This window comes from Globicephala melas, chromosome 7 (assembly GCF_963455315.2).
Source record: "Globicephala melas chromosome 7, mGloMel1.2, whole genome shotgun sequence".
Taxonomy (NCBI): domain Eukaryota; kingdom Metazoa; phylum Chordata; class Mammalia; order Artiodactyla; family Delphinidae; genus Globicephala; species Globicephala melas.
In genome coordinates, this window is record NC_083320.1 from 18,847,834 (window position 1) to 18,863,260 (window position 15,427).

Sequence of the window (15,427 nt, forward strand, 5' to 3'; positions counted from 1 at the left end):
ATAATTATAGTCAACACTTACTGAGCATATATTACGTGCCAGGCCTGTGCTTCACTGACATTAAGCTTAGTGGCTGAGAGTTTCTGGTCAAACCCAGAAACACTGGGTTTGACCCTGGACTTCCTCTCACTAGCTTTGAGATTTTGATCAAGTTACTTTCTCCCTTTGTGCCTTGATCTTCTGACCTGTAGCATCATCATAATAAAAGAACTTACCACATAGGGCTGTGAGGGATTACATCGGATCCTGCACACAGTGTGCTTTGCAGTGTCTAGTAGCTGTTCAGCACTGCATCAATGTGAAGCAGCATGATATACACTTGCAATTTCTAATGCTACCCCGATCCCAGGATGAAAATGCATTAGTAAGATGGCATCAGCAGATGCATTAGTCGATGGGTCAGTGGCTTAAATAAGATAGAAGTTTATTTCTCTTTATCACATAACAGTCCAGAGATGGGGAATGGAGGAGATTCTATTATTTTCAACCTGCCTCTTCCACCATTGGGTTCAAATGGCTGACCCAGCTCCCACCACCATATCATAATTCCAGTCAGGAGGAGGAGGAAAATCTGCCCTTTCCTCCTAAGGACACCCTAAAAGGTTGCATATAACATTGCTGGGCAGATCCCATTGGCCACGCTTAGTCATGTGGCCATGCTATCTGCAGAGGAAACTGGGGAATATAATCCTGCACTTCATTAAAATTGTGAGGAATTACTAGCAGAGGAAGAAGAAGGGGAGAATAGATGTTGCTTGGCCAGAGCCCACCGCTTCGCCACCCCTCCCAAAGAACACATTTAGCACCCTTCAAAGAGAGGCAAGGCAGAGTTCCATCTGGACACAGCTCCAGCTGAGAGTCCAGGATCTCTGAGGGCCTGGGTGTGGATGGGTCCTCAGAGTCTAGAGCCCTGTGAACCAAAAGGCAGGTAATCTGGCCCTCTCCCTCCCTGAGATAACAGTGCAGGAGGAACAGGATAAACTTCAGAACAGGAAAGAAAGGCAAACACATGGCAGTTACCTGATCTTTAACAGTCACTGAATCTAGTCGGACAGGAATTGCAATGCTGCTTCCCCGCAGTGGAGTAAGTTCTGTGGCAGCTCATCCCCAGCTCTGGGAAACTGTCTACTCTCCTTCGTGGCCTCCGGCATTGCCTCCTGGGAAGTTATTTCTCACCCGACATCCCCTGTGGCTGCACTTGAGACCACGCTGTCCTTGCAGATGTTACAACTTTCACAGTCCTCCTTCTGCTGGTGCAGATTTGGGGGGCTAGGGACAACTGGGGGGTCAAACCAGTCTTTGCTGACCAGGTCTGTAGTTTCTTTGCCAATGTAACACCCTCAAAATCTCCCAAGGCTTCTGATTTATTTTCATATTTGTGTAACCACAGCCAACTGTCTCACCATCTTTATGCTTGAATACTCTGGACTTGGTGTTCTTCCTGTTTTCTCTCAAACTGCTGGTGGCTACCTTGAGGTCGTCCGAAAAAATATGTTTGACTGTGAAGAGAACTTCCCTCTTCTGCCCACTGGGCTGGCTTCCACTGTCCACAGAACAGTGTGTGCTTGAGAAACGTTTGAGACCACAGGTACAGCCCTTGCTAAGGTTGCCTCTTTCAAACCACCGTTTACAACTCACTGCCTGAGTGCATTTCTCTTGTGGCACTTTACTAGTAGCGGCAAGCAGAAGCCAATACACGCTCGTTTCCGTGAGTTACAGGCTCTGTTAGCATATGATGACATTTCAAGGCATCATAGATGACAGATATGCCATACGTTTTGCCACATCATGGCAATGGTCACCAGATTACTTTTCTTTGCTACCTGCAGTCCAATTTCCAAACCAATGCCACTTGTTTTAGGCTTTTAAAGCAGTGCCACTTCCAGATGCCCACTTGTGCATTAGTTAGGATACATGTTTGATTGCTGTAACAGAGACTCAATTTAAGAATGACTTAAACAAGGAAGTTTATTTCTCTCATGGAACAGTCTGTAGACAATCTAAACCTGGTAGGGTGACTCTGAAAACTTTAACAAGCATTCTCCATCTTGGCTATGACATACCTCCTCTAGCTCCTGCCATCACATTAGCATTCCAGCCATCAGAAGGGGAAAAGGAAGAGGGGAACTCATGCCTCTTTCTTTTAAGGCATGACCTGGAAGTTGCTTACATCGCTACCACTCACATTGGCCAAATTAAGTCACAAGGCTATATTTAACTGCAAGGGTTGGGAACTTAGGCAGCTATTCCAGCTAAAATTCAAGTGATTCTATTACTAAAGGAAGAAGAGAGAAATAGATATTGGGAGGCAACTGGTGGTCTCTGACACAGACTGTTTTTATCCTCATTTTAGATTCGTGGAAACAGGCGCAGAAAAAACAAGCAATGCTTTCCAAGGTCAAATGGCAGAGCATGAATTTTAATCAGGTTCATCTGACCCCAAAACAGATTTTCCATCACATCCAGCCAACATAGTCTGGTCATCAAGGTGCCCACTGTTCACGAAGAGATAGAAGGCATTTACATGTGAATGTAAATGTGAGTGTCAGTCCAGTGTACAGTGAGATATGCACACAGAACGTGGCTATAAGGAGATCCGTGCAATGAGGGCGATGCAATCATTTAAAGAGGACCCCCTGTTATTGGTCCTGTAGGTGGAACATATCTGAGGTGGAGGGGAGAATGGGGTATTGCAAGAGGAGGCAGTGATGTGAGCTGGACCTGTTCTGTATCTGGCTTGGCTGTGAAGGTGGTCCAGAGCACAAGGGGGTGGGGCTTTGCGGGTCTGAGGCACCGCATATCTCCAGGGATGGTCCATGCGATCTTTCCCCCATTTGAAGTGTCCCATTGGCTGTGCCTTTGATATTCCATCATCTGGGACCAGACAGTAACAGGCCACAGGGACCCTGAAGAAGGAGAGCTGCACCTGCCCCCAGTACTACCCAAGACACATGGAAGGCAAGCCCCTTCCCTGCTCTGCTCTCCTCGTCCGTCCCCATAAGCAGTACAGGGGCTTTGAGGGATGATGGGAAATACGTTCACTGAATCAGCGAGAAATCCAATAACCCTTTACTGTCTGTCCACTCCACGGCGAGACTGGGATGGAAGAGGCTGGAAGGAGGAGAGGAAGGGAGGGGCAGAGAGGGGAGCTGGAGCAGCTGGGTCAGCATTCCCGACTTGGATATTGACTCAGGCCCCAGGAATGCCAAGGAAGGGGGGTGGGCAGCCACCAGAGCTGGCTGGGATCCTGTTGGCATCAGGAGATGTAGGGGCAGCACACACAGCGGGATGGGGGGACTGGGGCTTCTGCACACCTGGATGTACCTCCACAGGTAGAAATAGCTGTCTCTGAAGGGATTCTTGCATTGAGGACACTGGACCTGATGATCCCTAGGGTCTCCTCCTGTATTAAATTCCTCTGAACTTTAGGACTGGGAGCTTCCCAAAAGGCAGAGCCTAGCTTCTGTGGGTACTTAATTGTTTGAAGAATAAGTGGTTGGATAAAAAAGCAAAAAAAAAAAAAAAGAAAAGAAAAGAAATAGGTGCCTCTCACACTGTAGACAAGCGCAAGCCCACCTCACTCCTTCAAGTCGATTCTCACAACTCCCCACCTGCCCTAACCATCCAGTTCCAACTCCTCCACCAAAGAGAGGGACGGGCCCCTGGGACTCAAATGGAGACATCTGGACACACATTGGCCACTCTCCCGGGACCACACACAAACCTCTTATCCCCAGCCTCCCAGCTTCAACTTGCCCTTTCTAACTTTAGCACCACCCACGACCGAAGCTGTAAAAGGAAGAGAGTTCAGCTCACGCGCCTCTGTTTTCCCTCCTTTGGCGCCTGACAAAGATGACAGAGGCCCTCAGAGAAGAAACCCAGGACTCTGACAGTCCACCTCGTCCCACCCCAGTGCCCTCACAGCGGGGTCCTTCTTCCCTGTCCTCGGAAACCCAGGAGGCAGCCCATGAGCAGGCATCGAGATTCCACACGCGCCCCACCCCTCCCCGCCGGCCCGCAGGTTGCCGAGCTGGAGCAGCTGAGCGGCTGGACCCCTTCCTTCCCACTGCCCGACACCCAATCAGAGAGAACCCGATACGGGAGGGCAGGGTGCCAGGGGCCGGGCCCAGAATAGTGCTGCCCAGATACAGTGTTGCGCACTCGCTCCTGGAGCCCGCCGGAGCCGGAGCACGCGCTGCGCAGGGTACCGGGGTCCAGGGCTGGGGTGGGGTGGCGGGAGCTGGAGCCGCTGAGGCCGGAGGGCCGGGAGCGCACCACCGCGTGGATGTGTGCGCGTGTGCGTGCGTGTGGGTGTGTTTGACCAGGATTTTCTCTGTATGTGAGCATGAGGGTGTCTGCATGTGTATATTCTTTGCGTGAGTCTATGTGGTCCTGTGTGTGTCTGGGAAGTGTTGAATATGTGGCTTTCCGAGTGCGCATAAGTGTTTGGGTAGGTTGTGTGTGTTTATGTGTGTTTGTGAGGCGGGTGTTTGTGTGTGTGTGTTTGTGGCGTGTGTGTGTGGTGGGAAGGGGAGCTCCCTTTGGTTCAGAGTGTAGGGCATTTTCCCCACCCCTTCAGACATTCTTCTCCCTGCAGACCCCCTCCTGGAGCAGCCTCCTGGGACCTGAGCACCAAGGTAGGTGCGGCTGGCCCTCCTCCTGGGCCCAGCCTCTTCTCCCACTTCCTTTTCTCCCGTGTCTCTAGGCCCCCAATCTCCCCCACTCTACTAGTCTGGCTTTTGTCTTCCTCTCCTTTTCCTTCTTTGTTCCTCTTTGTTTCTTCTTCCGCCTTTTACCTCACCTCCTCCTTCCTCTTTCAGAAGCAGAAAGGGGGGATCTCGAGTCTGAAGATTTGGACCCTCCTGACTTTATCACTTACTAGCTGTGTGATATGTGGCAAATTGCTAACCTCTCTGATCTCAGTTCCCTTGTTAGTGAAATAGGGATGATAATGCCTCCCTTATAAGATTGCTATGAGGTTTGAATGAGAAACATGTTGGTGGAAAAGCCCTTTGGAAGCTTGCAAATATCAAATATTATCGCTCATAACATTTTAATTGATTTTATTGTGTTACTCCCCAGTAACCAAACAGGCCCCATTCCCCCTTCCAGAGATGAGCTTCCTAGAGCAAGGAGATAGCACTTCATGGCCGTCACCAGCCATGACCACCAGCTCAGAAAGAAGCCATGGGGAACAGGGGACCAAGGCTTCAAGATGGACAAGGCAGGAGGATGTAGAGGAAGGGGAGCCGCCAGGCCTGGGGGAAGGTGAGGCCAAGGCCAGTTCTGGCAAGAAGGGACTGGGGGCAGTGGGAAGTCCCCGATCCTGGGGCCAGGCTCTGCCCTGGATCTCCCCATAACACAGACACATGACATCGTGTGGCCTCAGTCTCCCCACATGGGAGAGGACAACTGCATAGCTGACCCAGGGGCCCAGCATGGCCAACTCAGGACAGAGCCACCATCCTTTGTGACTCTCTGAGACTCAGCTCTCTCACCTGCAAAATGGGGGCCTCAACATCCAGGCTTCCCAAGGCTGCTGTGAAGATGAACGGAGACAGCAGATGAGAAAGTGCTTTGGAAGATGGAGTTACTGTCCTCTCCCCCGAACAGGTCTCCAGTCCAGGCCAGCTGCTGAGTCCACCGGGCTGGAGGCCACATTCCCCAAGGCCACACCCTGGACCCAAGCTGCTCCCTTGGCTGGGGTGGGCTCCCCCACAGCAGAGCGGGACATCCTCCCCCCTGACTGTGCAGCCTCAGCCTCCAGCTCCAGCACAGACGATCTGGATGTGGGCATAGAGTTCTCAGCCACAGCAGCCTGGGGCGATGAGCTTGGCCTGGTGGAAGAGAGGCCGGCCCCATGCCCGTCCCCGCAGGCACTGTTACCCAGGCTGAGCTGGGACGATGAGCTGCAGAAGCCAGGGGCCCAGGTCTACATGCACTTCATGCAGGAGCACACCTGCTACGATGCCATGGCAACCAGCTCCAAGATAGTCATCTTCGACACCATGCTGCAGGTGAGGCCACAGCTCTGCCCCACCTCCATCCTCACAGCCCCCAGGATGCCCTGCCAGCCCTGCCCCGCTACAAGCCCCTTCCAGAATTCCTTCTTAGCACCATGGAGACCAGCAGAGGAGGGCTTTTTCTCTCTGTGTACACCCCCTAATTGTCATCCCAGCTCTGCAACAGCATCTATAGGGTTTGGAGTAGGTCTTTGTGCTTCGCTCATCTCTAAAATGGGGATAGGAAGGCCTGCTTTACCCTACAAGTTTCAGAGGACTCCTGGGCCAACCCAGGATGAGAGTGAGCATTTTGCACGCCCCGAATTGTTTGGAAAACATTGCAGGGTGGCTTAGGACAAAGAGCGGGGAACTCTTGAAAAGAGAAAAATAGGATGAGCTCTGGTCCCCACTCTTGCAGTAGGCTAGGCTACGAAACACCTGATCCCTTTCTTCTCACCGCGTATAGGAGAGCAGTGTGTAGTGTAGAGAAGAAGCAGGGTGTATGTATGACCACAGTTCACTATTTGACTCTAGCAGTATATAGACAAATATATTTAACTTAGTAGTTTTGTATTTATTTTGATATGTATTAGAAAAATACAACCAGCCTATATAGATAATATTGTTTAGGATGAAGCCAAAATGAGTCAATGTAAAATTTATTTAGAAAAAAATATCTAATACATAACATATAAATAATTACACCTCTAGTACTTAGATTAGCCAAAACTATCCTGTGTGTATATGTACACATATGACTTTGGTGTAGAAACACTGAGTTAGTTTCCTACACCCTGGTGTGTCTGGTAAGGGGTCACCTCAGTGCCTCTGGCCACCAGCAGCCTTATCTCTGTAGCAAATGTGCCGACAAGGGTCATGTCGAGTGGCAGGCAGGCTCGTGTAGTGGAGGGCCCGGGAGAAGGCCCTGTGGAAGGACCCCGGTGGGGACAGGGGACTCTGAGGGGCAGTGAGCAACTCACCCTCGACTGTTCTCCCCGGTGCTCAGATCAAGAAGGCCTTCTTCGCCCTGGTGGCCAATGGCGTCCGGGCGGCACCTCTGTGGGACAGCAAGAAGCAGAGCTTTGTGGGTGAGAAGGGGCTGGGGAGGCAGAGGTGGCGGGGAAGGGAAAGGGTGAACTTGTGGGGTGCTTCTGGGGCTGAGCTCTGACACACCACAGGCTTGAGCTGAGCTGGGGAAAATGTGCCAGCTGGGAGACCCCATCTGTGGGATAGCTGTGACCAGCTGACCCCTCCAGCTCTACTACCCCATGGTCCCATGTCATAGGTGCTAAGTAGGAAAAGAGAAAAGGAAGAGGAAGAAATGTGGAGAAAAGAAAAAGTGGGGAGGAAAGGAGAGAAATTACAGGGGAAGCATAAAAGGGAGAACCCCATTTCTCAGGGACGGGAGGAGCTGCCCTACCCTCCTCTTTCCGAAACCCCACTTTTGTCTCAGTCCGAGGACACTGGCCAGGTGGGGCAGGGGTGCTGAGCCCTCAGCCTGCCTTCCACCCCAAGTCCCAGGCTGACCCCCGTTCCCCCCCACACCCCGCAGGGATGCTGACCATCACAGACTTCATCTTGGTGCTGCACCGCTATTACAGGTCCCCCCTGGTGAGGAGTGGGCTGGGGGTTCCGGCGGCACCCATCTGTGCTGGGGTGGAGGGAGTTCAGGGGGCCCAAGTCTGACTTCAGGAGTTCTGTTGATGTTCTAGGTCCAGATCTATGAGATTGAAGAACATACGATTGAGACCTGGAGGGGTGAGTGGGCAAAGGGGCCGAGGGTGTGAGGGTGAGGGTAGGGCTAAGGACTTCAGGCAGAGGATGGGCGGTGGGGATCTCCTGGGGGGAGCAGGGAGAAGGCAATAGGGAGCCCAGGGGACCCGAGGGGCTGGGGGCTGCTGGGTGAGGCAGGGTGGCCAGTTCCCTTGGCATGACTCCAGTTTTTCCTGCAGAGATCTACCTTCAAGGCTCCTTCAAGCCTCTGGTCTCCATCTCTCCCAGTGACAGGTAAGCGTCCCCAGCCACCCACTTGGGCCTCCTTGCCCTGCACAGACCCCTTCCCCAGCTCCTCTGTTCTGAACTCACGGGCTCACCGTCGGCAAACTGCGGACAAGGCAGCCTTGGCACCCTGTCCTCCTTTCCGGGGGCTGGGATGAAGGGCATCTCTCCCCAGGCTGCCCCAGCCTCACTGCTCCCACTTCTGCAGCCTGTTCGAAGCCGTCTATACCCTCATCAAGAACCGGATCCACCGCCTGCCAGTCCTGGACCCAGTCTCAGGCGCTGTGCTCCACATCCTCACACACAAGCGGCTGCTCAAGTTCCTGCACATCTTTGTGAGCCTGGGCACAGCCTCAGGGGGAGACCCGAGGGGCAGAGAAGTCTTCAGCCCTAGGGATTGGGGAGGGAGCAGCTGGGAGCCCTCTGGGGACTACTCCACCCTCATCCCTACCTGGCCCCAACCCAAGCAGGGCACCCTGCTGCCCAGGCCCTCCTTCCTCTCCTGCACCATCCAAGATGTGGGCATCGGCACGTTCCGAGACTTGGCCATGGTGCTAGAAACGGCACCCATCCTGACCGCACTGGACATCTTTGTGGACCGGCGCGTGTCTGCACTGCCTGTGGTCAACGAAGCTGGTACCTACGCCCAAGATGGGGGCTCTGGCTGGGGTGGGACTGGGGGGTAGCAGGGGTCTATGTGACATCAGCTCGCGGCCCAGGATGGAGTCAGGGCTACAAGTCTCTGCCTGCTTTGAGCCTTGGATCAGTTACTTAGCCTCTCTGAGCCAGACCTCAATTTCTTGCTCTGAAAAAGGGTTAAAGGAGCCATGGCTGTAAACTGCTTCAAAGTTAAAAATCACCATAATGAAGCTGAATATCAAGAAGTGTTTTAATCTATTTTTTGATTATGAAAAATTTCAAATGTGTGAAAATGGTAGAAAAAACTCTATAACAAACCCCACCTATCCACCCGGATTAACTACTGTTAACACATTGCCATTAACCAGTTCTTTTTTTTTTTCACTGAAGTAATTTAAAGTAAATTATATTATAGAATCATGTCATTTCACCTCTTAACACTTCATCTGAATCTCTTAAAACAAGTATGTTTCCTACATCACCTAACAAAATTACGAATAACTTATTAATGCTATCTAATATTCAATCCTAATTCCATTTCCCCATTTTCCCCAAGAATATCTTTTTCTTATAGTTGATTTGTTCAAATCAAGATCCAATTAAGGTCTATGCTTTGAATTTGCTTCTTTTGTCCCATAAGTCTCTTTTAATCTAGAACAGTTCCCGCCCCACTTAATTTTCGTGATGTTGATGATGAGAAGCCTGGGTCTATTGTCCTATAGAACGTCCCACTTCCAGAGATTTTTCTGTTTTCTGCAGTTGGCCTGTACATTGTTCCTCTCTTCCTGTGTTTCCTGTAAACTGGAAATTAGTTCTAAAGTCTCGATCAGGTTCAGGCTATACTTTTTTTTTTTTAATTTACTTTTGGCCGTGTTGGGTCTTCGTTGCTGCGCACGGGCTTTCTCTAGTTGCAGCGAGTGGGGGCTACTCTTCGTTGCGGTGTGCGGGCTTCTGATTGTGGTGGCTTCTCTTGTTGCAGAGCATGGGCTCTAGGCGCGCGGGCTTCAGTAGTTGTGGCACATGGCTCAGTAGTTGTGGGGCACGGGCTTAGTTGCTCCGCGGCATGTGGGATCTTCCCGGACCAGGGCTTGAACCCGTGTCCCCTGCATTGGCAGGCAGATTCTTAACCACTGCACCACCCGGGAAGTCCCCAGGCTATACACTGAGGCTAGAATATTTCAGAGGTGATGCCATGTACTCATATTTTCTCACATCAGGAGGCATGATGTCAGGTGTCTCTGAGATACTGTTTGATCTGTGGGTTCAGGGTGGTGGCAGCCTGATGCCTCATTATAAAGCCAGTAGCCTGGGGGTGGGGAGGATGTTGAGGAGTTCACTCCGCAAGCCCGCCCTGGGCCCCTACACAGCATCCTGGTTCTGACCTGAACCTCTCCCCTTTCTCTCACCTTCCTCCCCGGCCCCCCAACCCCTGCAGGACAGGTCGTGGGCCTCTACTCCCGCTTTGATGTGATTGTAAGTGTCTGGGGGAATAGAGGGGAGCTGGGGGTGCCACAGGGAGGCTGAGGTGGGGGGATCGATGTGGGGGAGTATCTGTGGACCAGGGGGGCCTTTACAAGTGTATAGAGGGAGATATCTGTGGGGCTGGAGCCTGGCCGAGGGCTGATTAAGAGCGGTTCTCCCTCCTGCCCAGCACCTGGCAGCCCAACAAACATACAATCACCTGGATGTGAGTGTGGGAGAAGCACTGAGGCAGAGGACACTGTGTCTGGAGAAAGTCGTTTCCTGCCAGCCCCACGAGACCTTGGGGGAAGTCATCGACCGGATTGTCCAGGAGCAGGTACCCACACCCCTTCGCACATGCTCCCAACACATGGGGCCCAGTCCTTCTCGTGAGCAGTTTCAGCTAGCCCTATCCATTGGGCACCTGCCCTGTCCTCCCATCTCACGGCCAAGCTCTTGGTGTGCACACTGGCCGGCGACTGGTCCTGTCGTTGGGGCCCTCAGGCCAAGGGCCGCAGCCAGCTGACCACCCTAGGGCAGGCAGAGCCACTGCTAACTGGTTTCTAGGAGGCACTCTCTTGCCCCCACAGTTATGTTAAATTGTTTGCCCTAATTCTCAGTGTCAACCTCGTTGGCTGCTGTAGCCACATGGCGCTGCCCCTCAGTGAGCCTCTGTGGACCCACAGGTGCACCGGCTGGTGCTTGTGGATGAGACCCAGCACCTCCTGGGTGTGGTGTCCCTCTCCGACATCCTTCAGGCTCTGGTGCTGAGCCCTGCTGGCATCGACGCCCTCGGGGCATGAGAGCACCAGAGTCTTCACTCTTAGGCCACCTTCCACACCCGGAAGCCAGCGAAGGGAGCCGGGGACTCGGCCTTCACCTCCCCCCACCCCCCTTTTGCTGGTTCGGCTCTCGTTCAGGTAGGCTCTGCCCTGGGCCATTGACCTCAGCTCCAGCCCCTCAGTCTCCCCGGGCACCCAGATCTCAGATTGGGGCCCCCCTGAGGATGGGAGTGGCCCAGTTCAGAGCTGAGCAGCCTCGTGAAAACTACAAGTGTCAGGACTCACTGCGGGGCCACTGCTTTGTCCCATTCTCAGCTGAGGTGATGGAGGCCCTCATAAGAGGGGTGGACAGGGGCTGGAGGCAGTGATGTGACTTCAGGGGCTCCCAGGAGATCGACCTGCCCTTTCACAAGTCAATTCCCGCCTGCTTGGACTTCCACTGGAAGGAAGCCAGTTACCAAACCTGGGCTGAGTGGAATTTCCACACTCGGTAAGAACTAAGGCTGAAAGGAGAGAGCTTCTCTCTAAGAACTCATCGCAGTCAGTTTGACATGGTCTCAGGCTCTTTCCTGGTAGCACATTTGCTAGGGGTTTGCAGAGGGTGGAGGTGCAGATTCCACCTGCTTAGCAAGGATGGCAAGACTGAGGCTCCCCTATTGGAAAGGCAACCTCCCCTCCCCATTTAATCTTCCTTTCTCTTTCCTTCACAGGCTTCTGCAGCCCTCCCCAATTGCCCTGCCCTGCCTGTGCTCCCAGAAGACCTCAGGAATGCCTGGTCCACCATGGAATGATGAAATTAAGAACAGCTGAGTCAAGCCTGGAGCTCTCTGAACCAGAGGCACTAGGATTACCCCAGGGCTGACTGATTTGTACCACCCACACTGCTCTCCCCCTACCTGGCCCCGGTGGGGTGGGGAGCCCTCAGTCCATGGGTTCAGGAAGGGGTTCTGGATTCCTCGGCTTCTGGACTACCTGACACCCGTGCCCCCAGCTCCTGGGGGTCCCAGGTGTGCTTCCCCCATGGAAACTGCCCTAGCGGTTCCTCACAACTTTGCCACTGCCCTCCTGCTCCCCCAGCATTGCCTTTCAGGGCTGCCTATGGGTCCCCACAGAGCAGCAGTTTTGTAGAGCTGCCTGTTGGAGAGGTCCCCCCTCCTTTCTCATCCTTAGCTCTCACCAGCAAGCAGTGTTCTCAGTCCCCAGGGAGGGCCTGTGTTTGGATCACTGAGGATGAACCATCGAGAAAACAAAAAGAAAAAGAACAGCCCGTGAACTTAGATTTTATAACTTTCACTCAGAAAATGCTATGGTCATTTGATCTGAACCTGCGGCAAGATCCCTGTCCTTTCTGAATTCAATGACACCCGAAGGAAAATCTGTAATTGACAAACACTGCAAGTGGCGTTTCCTTTGCTTGTGGAGTGTTATTCCACCGAAATTTCTTTTTCATCTTTTATTTACAGCAAAACTCTAAAGAAAATGTTAGTTACTTACATAGTGGGTACAACTCAGTCCACAAACTCTAATATGTAAGAAACATAACTTAATTTTTCTAACACTAAAGGTAATTTCTATTACGAACTCCATTTTACCAGGTTGTAGAAATTAGTCTCAGCCAATTTGGGGTTCCTCTCCCACCTATTCTTGGGGTTAAGTTCAGTGATGGGGGGAGGCTTTAAGTGGTGCAAGACTTTTTTCCTCAGCCATCATCATCCACCCGTGCCAGCACCTGCTGAAACATCCCCATTCCCATGTAGTCGTCACTTGGTTGGTCACCGGTGGGCATAGCCCCTGCTAGGTGCTCCCTCACTCCCTACCACGAAGCCTCTTTGGGCCTGCCTGCTCCTGGGGCATAGGGACATTCTAGCTCCTGGCCCTGTACCCCTCTGGACTTTAGGAAGCTCTGTGGGGCTATCCCAAGCCCATCTGCTGAGACAGACAGCAAGAGGTCTGGTCTACCCTGTGTTTTACTGTTTTCCTAGCCTCTACACAGGAAACATGGGGCCCAGGGCTCTTCTACACTTATCATCTCCAAACCTTTCTAGGGTATTTGTCATACTCCCCTCTCACTTCAGACACAGCTCCCTTGTCAGGGCCCTTTTCTCAGGGCCCCCCAAATGTCTACAGTCTCTTTGCTTCCCCAATACCCAGCAGCCTGTGGAATTTTTACGTAGTAGGGAAAGAGGGGGCCTTTTTCTCTAGCCCATCATATAGTCTTCCAAATCCATTGTACGTGTCTTGAGTTCTTGCTACCTACCCTGTTGAGTCAGGCTTTTGAAATTCCAAAGCCAAGACTGGGCTTCTGCTGTGTCACCCCCTCCCCCGTGATAATGACACTGCAGATCTGCTGTCCAAGGGAGAGAGGGTAGGTTAATATTTCTAAAATATGATCTACCCTGTTTACCTCACAGACCAACAGAGTGGGGCCATCTGTGCTTGATGAGTCAGGCAGTAAGTGAAGGCATTTTCTCATAGACACTCAACTTCTGTTTCCAGTTGTGCCGTAACCAATAGGTCAGTGCTGGCTCTGCTCTGGCCCTCCTGGGAAGGTCCTGGGTTCAAGTGGGAGGATGGGATGGGGGTGCCCTCAGGGCTGTCTCAAGTGATAGTGTCCTTGGGGAGCCTGGGGTGGGCCGTCTCCACTGGCTCTAAGCAAAGTGTAGTAGGGTGTCTTCGAGGCGCTGTCCCAGGTGGCTCTTTGTGTGAACCGTAGTTCAGCTGTCACAGCACAGGCTGTGGGTGGAAAGGGCAGCCTGAGGAAAGCACTCTTTCCCCTTCTGCTCCCGTTGAAAACAGGTAAGTTTCCACCCTCCTGGGCACCCCCCCATCCAGAGGACCCAGCAGTTTGCCCCCTCAGGCCCTTCTGTGAGGGACTGTACTACCCTTCTGCCTCAGAAGCCCTGCTCTGACCACAGCCCAGCCCTCAGCTCTTGCCCAGCCCTCCCGCCATGGCTGCTGGAAGAGAGGCCAAGAGTTGCCTTGGGAACTGCAACCACTCCCACCCAAGCACAGAATGAAAGAGTGAAACCCTGCCCTGCTGTCCTGTCTGCTCATGCGCTAGAACCTGTTCTGATCAAGTTCTCCCGGCATCGTTTGTCCAACTCCTCCCCTGGCCTCCGAGGCCCCCCGGAGGTTCTGTGGCCTTCGGGCTAGATTCCCATAGCCTCCTTAGCATCACCCGTCTCTCCTCTCCCTACCCTCTCAGTAGTTCTCAACCCTGGATGTGCAACAGGATCACCTGGGAAGCTTTATAAAATGCAAATTCCAGGGCCTCCATTCCTGGAAATACTAGTTTCCTGACTTGGGCATGGAACCTGGGCAACTGTATTTATTTTCTGTAGAAACTAGAGATTTACGATGACTAACACTTGGAGCGTGACAGCATGCTGAGAAATAAGGATGCCTCCTTCTCAGGATTAGTAAAATCATTTGTCACATTATTGGGTCTATCTATAATTTGTTATGACTAAGAGCTACAAGAAGCACTGGCTAAGAGTAATGGCACAACATAAAAGATATATGATTTGTTAGTATTCTCACTACTCTTCTTTCAAACATCCTTAAATGCGGAAGAATTCAGTACAATGTCATGTACAGTCCATTCCATGAAGACAGTTGAGCAAGTTTTTATTGGACATGCATATTAAAAGTGGAGTCATACAACCATCAGAATGGGACAAAATATTTGCAAACGAAGCAACGGACAAAGGATTAATCTCCAAAATATACAAGCAGCTCATGCAGCTTAATACCAAAAAAACAAACAACCCAATCCAAAAATGGGCAGAAGACCTAAATAGACATTTCTCCAAAAGAAGATATACAGATTGTCAACAAACACATGAAATGATGCTCAACATCACTAATCATTAGAGAAATGCAAATCAAAACCACAATGAGGTATCACCTCACACCAGTCAGAATGGCCATCATCAAAAAATCTACAAACAACAAGTGCTGGAGAGGGTGTGGAGAAAAGGGAACCCTCTTGCACTGTTGGTGGGAATGTAAATTGATACAGCCACTATGGAGAACAGTATGGAGGTTCCTCAAAAAACTAAAAATAGAACTACCATATGACCGAGCAATCCCACTAGGGGGCATATACCCTGAGAAAACCATAATTCAAAAAGAGTCATGTACCACAATGTTCATTGCAGCTCTATTTACAATAGCCAGGACATGGAAGCAACCTAAGTGTCTATCGACAGATGAATGGATAGAGAAGATGTGGCACGTATATACAATGGAACATTAGCCATAAAAAGAAATGAAATTGGGGCTTCCCCGGTGGCGCAGTGGTTGAGAGTCCGCCTGCCGATGCAGGGGACACGGGTTCTTGCCCCGGTCCGGGAAGATCCCATATGCCGCGGAGCGGCTAGGCCCGTGAGCCATGGCCACTGAGCCTGCGCGTCCGGAGCCTGTGCTCCGCAACAGGAGAGGCCACAACAGTGAGAGGCCCGCGTACCGCAAAAAAAAAAAAGAATTGAAATTGAGTTATTTGTAGTGAGGTGGTTGGATGTAGAGTCTGTCATACAGAGTGAA

The 15,427-nt window shown here is 51.8% G+C and overlaps 1 protein-coding gene across 1 annotated transcript; it reads left to right on the forward strand.

Annotated features, from left to right (window-relative positions):
• The first annotated feature begins 4,270 nt into the window (after positions 1 to 4,270).
• Positions 4,271 to 10,903, forward strand: PRKAG3 (protein kinase AMP-activated non-catalytic subunit gamma 3). Its single transcript, XM_030845371.2, has 13 exons — positions 4,271 to 4,297; positions 4,598 to 4,637; positions 5,113 to 5,268; positions 5,614 to 6,017; positions 7,009 to 7,090; positions 7,555 to 7,613; positions 7,715 to 7,760; positions 7,955 to 8,009; positions 8,209 to 8,335; positions 8,471 to 8,636; positions 10,075 to 10,112; positions 10,291 to 10,437; positions 10,787 to 10,903. Exons 1-13 carry the CDS (start codon positions 4,286 to 4,288, stop codon positions 10,901 to 10,903), a joined length of 1,449 nt encoding a protein of 482 aa, XP_030701231.1. The 5' UTR covers positions 4,271 to 4,285.
• Positions 10,904 to 15,427: the final 4,524 nt, after the last annotated feature.